This window comes from Erigeron canadensis, chromosome 2 (assembly GCF_010389155.1).
Source record: "Erigeron canadensis isolate Cc75 chromosome 2, C_canadensis_v1, whole genome shotgun sequence".
NCBI classification, from domain to species: Eukaryota; Viridiplantae; Streptophyta; class Magnoliopsida; order Asterales; family Asteraceae; genus Erigeron; species Erigeron canadensis.
Genome location: NC_057762.1, coordinates 44442897 through 44455144, shown reverse-complemented (window position 1 = coordinate 44455144; position 12248 = coordinate 44442897). Strand labels below are relative to the sequence as shown.

At 34.1% G+C, this 12248-nt stretch overlaps 1 protein-coding gene and 3 non-coding genes across 4 annotated transcripts; 2 read left to right on the top strand and 2 right to left on the bottom strand.

The window, feature by feature from the left end:
• Positions 1-383: 383 nt before the first annotated feature.
• On the bottom strand, positions 384-548 carry LOC122590335. Its single transcript, XR_006322474.1, has one exon. It is a non-coding gene; the product is annotated as a U1 spliceosomal RNA (small nuclear RNA).
• A 1553-nt stretch (positions 549-2101) lies between these two features.
• Positions 2102-5959, bottom strand: LOC122586917 (COBW domain-containing protein 1). Its single transcript, XM_043758944.1, has 10 exons — positions 5514-5959; positions 5325-5390; positions 4629-4809; positions 4330-4526; positions 3599-3649; positions 3413-3504; positions 3018-3148; positions 2853-2929; positions 2631-2735; positions 2102-2365 (listed from the first exon to the last, which is right to left on the bottom strand). Exons 1-10 carry the CDS (start codon positions 5826-5828, stop codon positions 2228-2230), a joined length of 1353 nt encoding a protein of 450 aa, XP_043614879.1. The 5' UTR covers positions 5829-5959; the 3' UTR covers positions 2102-2227.
• A 5326-nt stretch (positions 5960-11285) lies between these two features.
• LOC122590326 lies at positions 11286-11482 on the top strand. Its single transcript, XR_006322466.1, has one exon. It is a non-coding gene; the product is annotated as a U2 spliceosomal RNA (small nuclear RNA).
• Positions 11483-12084: 602 nt separating this feature from the next.
• On the top strand, positions 12085-12248 carry LOC122590346. Its single transcript, XR_006322483.1, has one exon. It is a non-coding gene; the product is annotated as a U1 spliceosomal RNA (small nuclear RNA).

Genomic DNA, 12248 nt, shown 5'->3' with positions numbered 1-12248 from the left:
AGATTGACATAATTCATAAAGCAAAAGCATATCATAAAAACGTATCTTAAGTTCATTAGCTACCATATTATTGTTTGTGTTCTTAACACATCACAACACCATAAAAACGTATCAGTCAATTATATTTCATCTTGAGAGCTTAGATTTTTTATAGTAATTATATAAAGTTCCGTTAAAGTACAACCATGCTAACTGTTTTTGTTTTTAGTTAAATATTTACATTATTAATTGACTAAATGTAATACTTCAAGAGCAAAGTACCAACGAAAATGTGATCATAATGCATCCACCTTTTAACTGTAAAACTATTAATAAAAGCTAATCATCATCAATGATTATATAAAAACAAAAAAAAAGAAAAGAGATTTAAAACTATAAAATGGGGAGGGGCTGCGCGAACGCAAAGCCCCCACTGCAACAAATTATGACGTAGGTTCGACCAACTTGGGCCGACCTTAGACAGGCACCTCTCCAATATGTGCAATGGAGATCACCAATCTAGGCCATGGACCTTCTTGATCGTCCATAGACCCCGTCCAGGTAAGTGCTTTGATCAATGGCTTCCCTCAGCTTTTATACTATCAGCTTCTCCATACTTTTCTTTTTCCAACCAATGTGGGATTTGATTCACAATTTAGAACATGGCAGAAACGGAACTCTTTTATCCATTACTGAAACTATAAAGGGTGTAACTGGACCTTTTTACCAACATTGCAAGGTCCTTTAATAAATGAAACATTGTAAGTCATTGCAAAAACCAATACAAAAAGACATATGTTACGACCCTTGTGGCTGTTTGTAAGATCATAATTTCATAATTGACAGATGGTTTCTTATAACAGAAAGTTAAAAAGGTGCCTTAGAAGTTAGCAAGATCCACTTTTGTTTGTTTCGACTACATGCTTACATAAATGGGAAACTGAATAGGCGACGTCATTCATATCAAACCCTAAGACAATATCAAGACTTGATGACTCAAAAGGGCAGCAGAAATTGAAGCAAACTTTGTGTGCATTCCTCCAGAAGAGGCGGGTCCAAAGATTAAATTTTGAGCATAAAGACGAAACACGGAAACACACATCTGAGCAGCACATAGGGATGTGTACACATCTCAAGGCAATATTGACTCAAATGCTGAGTTCCACAAATCCAACACAAAGATGTGACTTTGATTAAAGTAAGGTGTGATACATACTTAAGTTCAAGCTTTTGAGGCATATATGTTTGCTTTAGGACTAAAAGATGAGAATGACAATATTCATAAAGCAAAAGCATATCGTAAGTTCATTAGCTACCTCTTGAGGTAACCATATTACTGTTTGTGTTCATAACTCAACTAAATGATATTTCATCATGAGAGCTTAGATTTTCAATATCAGGCCCGAGCTCGTTTTATGAATCGACACTTTCGAGCTCGGCTTGACTCGATTAAGAATTAAAAATAAGTTTTAAATCAAATGAGTCTTATAAGCTCGACAATTCACAAGCTCGACTCGATTAAGCTGGTAGAATATAAATTGTGTAAAAATATATAATATTCAAGGGTTATATTGTAAATAAGTACAAGCTCGGTTAAGGTCGCGTGCTTTTCGAGTAGGCTATATTGAGGCTCGAGCTCGACTCTAAAGTCTACTCGAGTAGCTCGACTCGACTAAAACCGCGTCGATTTCGATTAATTTACGAGTCGAATTCAGGTAGCTCGCGAACTGTATTGTTTCGTTTAACAACTCTAACGACAAGTCCTTGCATAACCAAACAAACTCGGCCCATGCTAAAATGCTACAGGGTATTTAACAAGTAACCCAACCATGCTATAAAAATAAAAACCAAGGTTACATAAAACCTTTTTTTTCTTTTTTCTTTTTTTTTTTTCACCGCCGGAACTTGAGCAAGTCATCAACAAAGAAAGGTCACAAAACAAGAATAATAAGCATCTACCAAACAGAGAAAAATCCGAGGGACATGGAACATGATAAATTACTATTTTGAGAACAAGTAAAAACTAATGATCTAACTATATGGTACAAAAAACTGATAAATAATTAATTTGAGCCATTAGAATAGGATCACAAGCCTCCATCTATATTATATCAAGTGGGAGTAAGGAAGTATGCACTGTTCATTAACTCTTGTTTATCATACAACAAAAATCACCAACATGGTAAGGCTATCCATATCAAGTTCAAAGATTTCCTCTCAAATCATAATATACCATTTAGTTATTAGCTCACATTAAACATGTCTTAAAGCCCTTCTCCAACTCCTGGGCATCTAAATTCTTCCCTATGAACACAATCTTGTTTACCCTTTGCTCATCCGGGTTCCACGGCCGATCTGGTGATCCTTGAAATATGTCATGTACTCCCTGTTCAACATGGCAAAAAATTTTAATCCAATGGAAATGCATGCTTTGAACTTAATGCTTTAAAGTGTAAGCTAGCAGATATAATTAATCATTCTAGAACACAGACGTGAGCTAGACAAAAAGGAAGATGCTATGTACACAACTCTTTTGCCATACACGACTATATGGAACACCCTGTGTGCAGTACTTTACACACTTGCACTTGTGTTTGGCCAAGAGTTGCAGCGGCCTCCCAAAGAAAAATATATAGTTTATAAATAATTACCTGGAAGACAAATCTCTCATCCATCCCATCGATAGATAGAAGTCCCTTCATGCGATATATATCCTCACTTCTATCCATTAATAATGTGCCAAGCCAGAAGTTAGCCTGCATAACATAGCACTTGTCAGTCAATCCATGCATAGAACTAGTTACTGACAGAAAAATGGACACTGTTACACGATAGCAGTAGCAAAATTTATGTGAAAGCCTCACACAGCCAACCTTTTCAAGATCTAAGGTCCCTTCACAAACTATGCTGACCGAAGAGACACCAGGGTCATGAGTGTGATCGTGATGTTCTGAAAAATGCCAAAAAAAAAGGGATCAGACCGGAAACAAGTATATGGGCAGCACATTAGGGAATAGCATAAATTAAGTTCAAATTACCATGTTTATGGTCATGGTCATGATGGTGATGATCATGATCATGACAATTATCATGGTCATGATCATGTTCATGCTCGTGGTCATGATGGTGCTCATCAACCTTTGCTTCCTCCTCAATAGCAGCATCAATTCTAGCAAAGCAATAAAAATTTTGCTAAGTACAAGCCCGTGAGTTAATCATGATACAATCATGTAGCATGGGACATCAACTACAACAATTCTTATACAATATATTATTTGGCCAGCATTCAAGGAAAATGCAGAAAGATATGTTCATATCAACACCATCAATCATCTCATTGATGAAATTCTTGCAGATCCAAATGAGAAGTGCATAAACACTTCTATCTGTAAAAGCAGATATTTCCAAGCTGAAGACATGAAGAGAGAATAACCTTTCTAAATCAAAACCTCCAATCCCAAGAACGTAATCCAAATCCACTTTTCCGAACTCAGTACGCTTTAATTCGGCCATGCGATTAATGCCCTGTATTCCAGTGTCATTAAGTTAATTGATTAACAAGCAATAAAAAATCAATACAAAAGAACAGATTTTACCAACTAGATAAGTGACCATGTACCTTTATCCGCTGAACCAAAGCAGCCACTTCCCCATTTCCAACAAGATCAGTCTAAACAAGCAAAATTAAAAGCCATCAATTCTACTATCCAATAATAGATGCCAACTAATTTTTATTTTTTTTTTTGGCCTCTTACGAGCTTGGGTGATCCCACTCGCTTTGTGAGCACACTAATCCCCCAAGGTAACTCGCAAGCCCGGAGTCATAGCGTGTGAACCTCCATGGTCACTAGGGGGTTTATGCCAAGGATAGAACTTATGACCTCTACATCGAAAGGTACATTTTTTTGACAATGGACAACCACCCTAGTGATTAACAATATTATAAATAAGGAATACTCACGTTAAGATGTTTACTGGTCAAGAGAAAGACACTTAGGTACCAAAAAGCTTTAATTTTCTATGGCCCAAACTATATTGATTAAAAAGGCGCTTGGTGGACAAACAGAAAGGAAAGAAACAACATGACACCTATAGAGACTCAACTCCACGTTTCATACACTAGCAGCATTTATAAGTTCATATTCATATCATCATCATCGTATGGCAGTATAAACTTTGAAACTCATCAGAAAACAAAACAAGTGACATACAAGATAACTATTAAAAAGGCATTATTCTGCCAAAAAAATTGTATAAATTGAAAACTTCAAATATAAGACAAGGTCTTGTATTAAATGCACGTCAACCACACAACAATGGAAAAAAATAAAAGGTGATAGTTGCAGATACCTTGTTGACTATTATACGGTCAGCATAAGCAATTTGCTCTACTGCCTCGTTGACAACTCCTTTCGGCTTAACATCATTCAAATGAATATTCGCATGCTTTGCATCTACCAAGGTGACTACACCATCCAGCTTAACATCATTAAAAATCTGATCTTCAGCATAAAATGTCTGAATAATTGGTGCTGGATTTGCTAGCCCTGCAAATTTCACAGAATAATAAGTACATAGTTCAAGCCTATCAGATATCGTGCTAGAATTTAAACATATAAATCAAGTTTACAGCAACCACAGTTTCCTACCTGTAGTCTCTATGACAATATGGTCAAATTTCCCTTTCTTTTTACTCACCAACTCTCCTATCATTCTAACTAGATCACCCCTGACTGTACAGCACAAACAACCATTGTTAAGCATGATAATGTCCTCCACTCCAGCAGCTTTTGCAGCAACTAAGGATCCATCAATATCTACCTCTCCATACTGAAAATATAACACAAAAAATAAACCACATCCCAACGCAAATGCATTTAAGCTATCAACATGACCGCATACATCATAAACTTCCAAACAATAATCCAAATGCTAAGTACACCAAACTACCACCGTTTGCTATATTGTTTATATCATACTTACAAACCTTGTTATGTGTGTTACCAAGCTTTTAAGTATATTTTTATTTATATATCTGGAGAGCTTTTTTCATAAGGTAACCAATAAATTTCGATATTTGTTGAAATACTGCTTGTAATGATAGCCATATAAGTTGTGACAATACCAAAACAGTACTGTTTTAGAATCTATAAAAGGTTAGTTACATCGAACAATAAGATTAGAAAGTTATGTTGATAAAGTAGCAGGCATACAAGTTGTGACTTCAACAAAACCAGCAACATATCACCAATTTACATGCTATAAAAGGCGGATACATGTGAAAGTTCAATACATACAAAAGCAAGTTTACTGTATTATGAAACAGTGAAGTATGATAAAATTACCTCATTTTCGATAACTGCGATCCGTTTACCGTGATCAGCTGTCAGTATATGGTTCAACAATGTAGTCTGTTCAAATACAAATCACGATTAAAAATCATGATTAGCTAAAACTATTCTATTCAATTTCCTTGGCCCTAACTTCACTCAAAATTCAAAATAATCTATAAATACAATCAGAAATGATATAACCTTGCCGGAACCTAAGAAACCAGTAATGATCGTCGCCGGAATACGATCGTCCGGCGGAATCTTCGTCAGGATATCGGAATCTTCGTCCTGCTGAGGTGGCGTAGCGGTTTCGGAAGCAGAGAAGTTGCGTGAGAAGCGGTCACTAACGGCGGTGAGGGGCGGACGGGAGAAAGGTGAATTTGTTGTGAGATTTAGATGACGGAAAGTGATGTTTGTATAGAGACGACGGAAATGATTGCCGGAAAGTGAGGTTTTATGAAGCTTAGTAGTGAATCCGATAAAAGTAGTAGTTAGGTTAATTGATGCTGATGTCATGGTCGCCGGGATGAAAGTTGGATTGAAGATGAATTTTGGGGGGTTTATGAAAGTGGGGAGGGGTTTTGGGGGAGATGGATTGATTGATAGGGCAAAACCGGAGCTTATCCGGTTTGTTTGTTTGTTTGTTTGTTGTGTGTACTCTTCAACACTCGTGTCGTGTGGATGCACAATGGATTATTGTTGTGGAAAATGTAATTTGATAAAATAATTTTGTTTTCCAATTGTTTGGAAAGTTTATCACAAGTAACTAGTTTTTAATCTGGATGTTGTGCAAAAAAATTACTATAAGAAAAATTCATGACGCGTATGATACATATAAACATAAACGTATATTACAAAAGCTTATAACTAACCGCAACGCCACCTTTTATAATTAGTGTCAACAACGCGATCATATATGTCTAACATCTTTAGGAGGAAACCCATATAAATTGGAAAAAAAAAAATCTATTACTAACAAAAAGTTTATATTAATAACTCATAGGTACGTACTAATTTTGTAAATAAATTTAGGGTTAAGTGCGCCAGAATGCAGTTAACTAATCCCATAAAATTATTGTGTGCACGAATTCTAAGTTTGTTTTATTATATTCAAGAAACTTGAAAAGATGGTTATAGTAAACATGGAACCGGTTTCCTGCTTATGATTAGTGGGTATGTGTTTTGATGTATATTTACCAAATAAAAATGATCAAGACGATGGTGGGTCTAAAGTCTAGACATGGACGATGATGATAAATTGATGATGTTGTTCATCTAAGGATAGGGGGGCTGGAAGTGGTGGTGGTGATGAGAGGTGGCGGCGGCGGAGGAGCGATAACAGGGACAATCAATTAGCACCGCCATCTGCTGCTATTGCGATAAACTAGGAACCAACTACTCTCGATCATCATAAATCAATATCCAACTACCACCGCCATCTGCTGCTATTGCTATTTCTCGATCATCAAATCCAAATAACTAATTTTGAGATGTTGTTAGATAAACCAGTATGATTTATGATCCCCGTACGTATTGGTTTTTGTTGAAGATGATAAAAAGCAACGCCGAAGATGATTGGATTTGCAAGTGGTTGGAACAAATCTCGTCGGAATCCTTGGCCAGAAAAAACGAAACACAACCAAAACTCACTTAATCGATACGGGAAGGTTGAATATGCTGTATACGGGATAAATGTATATGTATACCATTGTATGTAGTGAATATGCCTTTATTTAAATAAATAAATACAAAAAAACCCGACGGGTTTTCCGATGGGAAGGTTGAATCTGTTTGTAATTTGTGGTTGAATCTGTTTGTCGGTACAGTTTTTTCATATACACAAACATTGTATGTAAATCATTATTTTTATTGTGTGCATAACTATAACTTTTTGGGATTAGTTTATACTAATCCCAAAAAGTTATTGTGTGCATGTCACGTAAGTAGCCAACGGGTCAACGTGAAAGTGGTGACCGACTAAATTCTTATCCGGTAACTTTTGTTTACTATGGGACTCTTGAACAAGTTTTATGAATACAATAAAACAAACATATAGGTCGTGCACACAATAACTTTTTGGGATTAGTTAACTGCATTCCGACGCACTTAACCCATAAATTCATCCAGTATATACTTTTTCTTTTTAAAATACAATTCGGATCACTTATCGCAATGCCTTCTTTTATAAACAATGACTGCAACACAATCATATACTTAATATCTTTAAGAAGAAACCCATATAAATTATAAAAAAAAGCTTAAGTATTTAATAGTATATTATAATATATATTAAGTATATAAGTAATAGTTGTAGGATCCATCATGAACACTTGTTATGTTTTGATTATGTTTTGATTAGTAGTTTTCTTTCTTACCTAAAAAGTTGGGTGGTAATTTTTTTATAATTAAATTGGTATAACTTTTTGTAGGTGTCTAAAATAAAACTATATACATTAAAACTTGACCACTTAAATAACTTTTAATTGATTATAAGTTTACTAGATTAAACTCATGCATTGTATGGTGAAATTATTGTCGTAAAAGTCTATTAAAATAAATAATGCATCTTCTAAATTTAATTTATAAGACTACAATATTGTAGCAACTATTCAAATATAAATTTACTTATTAAAGCCATTTATTTTATAAATGAATATATTTTAATAGTAATCAATGGAGTTGTGTTTCTAATAATTTATAAATTATATAGCATGTAACAACAAATGAAATCAAGGAATATAATATATAAAATATATTTCATAAATAATAATTAATTCAATGAATAAAACATAAACTGAAAGGGTTAAATTTCAAGAAATAAATAATTTACTAAACATGAGTAAAAGATTAAACTTTTATTTAGTAACTAAAAGGTAAAATAAAATCTTTTTTAAAAAAAAGGGTGAAAGGGAAAAAAAAATTCAATGTATTATTATCTAATTCAATGCGAAAATAGTTCGATAGAATCGATATGTAATTGTTATTTTAGATAATAACTTAGATAAGTACAAGACTAAATGTAAGAACTCAAAGTTTTTATTCATTGTATAAACTTTAAATAATAAATTTAACTAAATGGTTACTTTAAATAATATATCATAAAATATTAAAATGAGAAAATAAATATGACATATAAGTAAAAAATTAATTGATATTCAAAGACTTAACCACATTAGCCGTAAACGATCCACATTAAAAATAAAGAGATTAATTAAATTAAGAAAAGAAAGAAACTGCTCAGTGCCGTATTCTGCGAGTTTTAAGTTTTAAAATAAGAACGGTGAAAACACTTAAAAACATCAGTTTGATGCATTAAAAGTCCATAAAACTAACATAGTGCGTAACTAATTATCATTATAAGTGTTTAACAACACATTGATTCGTCAAAATCGAAAATATCACGTTTTTTTTATGTGCATCCATCTTGGATGCATATTCATCAAAATGATGCATCCAACAAAAAACGTGATTTTGTCGATTTTGACGGGTCAATGTGTTGTTAAACACTTAAATAATGATAATTAGTTATGCGATATGTCACTTTTATGGACTTTTAATGCATTAAAATATAGTTTTTAAGTATTCTCATTTGTTATCATTTTATTTTATTCTCATTTAATAGTCACCCTACTCGTATAAATATAGATAAAGAAAGATAACATTGAATCAATTAAAGCCGCTCTTGTTGTGTTCCAGACTTCCAGACTGTCTTCCAGTATAATTTTAGGCGGCTATTAGTCGCACCCCTCTTACAAATGATATATAGATATTGGACCACCTACTGATTCATTGTTTTTTTGTTTTATACGGATTTTGTTTTGCAAATGGCAACGTTTTTCTTATTTATTTTATTTTTTAATTTTCCCTGTATTCTTCTTGTCATTTTCATTAACTTTGAAGTAATGTTTTAGAATTAATGATCTGACAAAGTTATAAGTAATGTTTTAAAAGATTGTTTCATTAATGTAACAATAGAAATAGAGATGTATATGTCACTATCCTTAAGTTTTGTCCTCATTTAATTTTATAAACATGACAGAAACAACTTTCTTAAGTGGTTCAGTTTATCTTGTTTTCCATATGTCATATTTATGTTGTCCATTTTATCTTGTCAGTATTTTGCCTTAGCCTCTTTATTTTCATTTTATACTTTATAACATGACATCAAAGTAGGGACCGGTCACTATCTTGTCATAACCTTTTTATTTTCTCTTTGTACTACTCGTATATAACATGACATGAAGGGGACCGTGTATATAACATGACATCAAGGGGACCGCTCTATTTCTTTGGGATTGGGGGTTGGGGGGTGCATGAAATCACTAATTTTATTGGCTTCCTTATGCTATTTTAACCATAAGCCCATATAACAAACCTAACATATAAACTTGGGGGCCTTACAAAGTGGGGCTCTAGGTTATGAGGGACTTGGAAATTATTTTCAACCTATAATCTAAACAAGTTACTCTCTTAATCACCAATTGATTTGTTTGGGACTTAGGAAAGTATTTTGAACATATAAACTAACAAGTTACTGTCTTAATCACCAGTTGGATTATTGGATTTAAAATAAAACCATATGTTGTGATGGACATTATGGTTGGCCAAGTAGTTTCATTCTACTAGAAACCATCTTCATTGCCCTGAACTCTTATAAAGCCAAACCGAGGAACCTTTTATATGAATTAGTAGTCTAACAAACGTTTACACTTTACAATTTCATGGAGAGTTGTATACACACTTTAGACCTTTTATCATTGTAATACTTGTTTTATTTATTGTTAAGACTCAGTGGCGGCTCAAAGTTTGTAGAGGCCTCAAACAAAATCAATTTTGGAGGCCTAATCCATTACGATATAAATTAAAGTAATAAAAAAAATTAGCTCGACTTTTGTTATTCAACAACTAGTAATAAAAATTAGTTGTTATTTAAAAACTAAAAAGACGTTACTGCAATGTAAATTGTATAATGATACTTAGTCCTAAATCCAAACATTAAGTCTAATATACAGAATATTGAGGCCTTGAAAATTTGAGGGCCTAAAGCGATCGCCTAGTCTCGTACTACTGTTGAGCCACCTCTGTTAAGACTTAAGATAATACAACAAAGGAGGTGTACTACTTCATGCCACAAATGTAAGTATGTAACATTCCTAGAAGCAAATTAATATCGGACTACAGTACAAATATATGGATACGCAGTTTAGGCCATATTCATTGTAATTAATACTCTGTTTCATCAAGATAATAAAGACTAGGGAAACGTACAACTTCGTGCCACAAATATGTGAAATTGTGAGGGTGTTTGAGATAAGTTAGTATCCGACTACACCACACGAGTATTTGGGACTTATTATGCTTCGTATCCATTACTCAAACTAGCTCTAATAGAACCTCACCTCATGTATATGGAACACATTTTATGGATTCAAAGTGGCCAAAGGTTAAGATGTTGAACATTTTTTCAGTTTTCACTTTTCACCCTAGCATATATATATATATATATAAATTAAGGTATCTAGAACAAATCTTGGTCAAGTAAACCGAAATCCTTGCTTTTACAATCTTCTAGTGGTTACTTTCTACAATTCTACTCTACTTTAAGGAAAAATGGGAGCTGATAGAGTTCCGCTTGAAACTCATAAGACATGTTGAAAAACAAATTAAGGTTTGATATTAAAAATCAACACGTCATGTTTTTGTGTTTGAAGTCTCTTAATAAAGCTGATATGTGATATGTGAATGAATTTAATCTCTATTTGTTATGCAGATTAAATTTTATATGTGTAGCTCTTAATGGAAGATCTTGATTACGGAAGGAAAACCCCAGCCAAGCATTTCCATCAAGTCTGCACAGAAAGGAATGAGTTGGCAAATTAAACCTTACGTCAAAAGTATCCCACATCGCCTAACAAAATAAATCTATACATAGGAGACTGTCCATAAAAACCCAGGCCCAAGGGAAGAAAAAGCATACCTTTCTCGGCCTTTTGGCTAAGATCAAGTGTAGTATCTGTTCTTATCAGTTTAATATCTGATATGTGAGCCATCGGCTCACTCGATATTAATCTTATTTTTTATGGGGGAAGGCCCATCACGCTAGCTTGCTAGTGGGGTTCTTCATGTGTCGCCTTGGTCTTACACTACCACCAAGGCCTGGCACACCCCTCCAATATTCTAGTAAAAAGTTTACTGCAACGGTGCATCCAAAACAATGGGACTATGTCATAATTAATGATAGCGGGGTGTTCTTCCTAGCCACTGCCTAACTTCGTCTTTAAAGCTACCAAAAGGTCTGGTAGATTTTGATTATGTTATAGTGGGTTAAATAGGAACCTGGTTGCACCTGCTAATTGTAATAATATATTTGATTTGATATTGGTTCAAACTTCAAAGCATTCACTTGTAATGTGGTATACCACCTTACAAGTACACTTTTATATGCAAGATCAGTAAACTTAACCATGTGTCAGGGTTTCATTGATGAACTGGATTTTGGGGACAGAAATTCTTACAAGGAATGGGAGAGTCGTAACATGTCTTTTTGTATAGGTTTTAGCAATGACTTAACATTGTTTCATTTAATAAAGAGCCTTGCAATGTTTGGTAAAAAGGTTCACTTACTATTCTGTACCCTTGATAGTTTCAGTAATGGATAGAAGAGTTCAGTTTCTGCGAAGTTCTGAATTCTGAATCTGATCCCACATTGGTTGGAAAAAAGAAAGTATGGGGAAGCTGATGGTATAAAAGTTGAGGGAAGCCGTTGAGGAAATCACTTACCTGGATGGGGTCTATGGACGATCAAGAAGGTCCATGGCCTAGATTGGTGATCTCCATTGCACATATCGGAGAGGTGCCTGTCTAAGGTCGGCCCAAGTTGGTCGAACCTACATCATAATTTGTTGCAGTGGGGGCTTGCGTTCGCGCAGCCCCTGC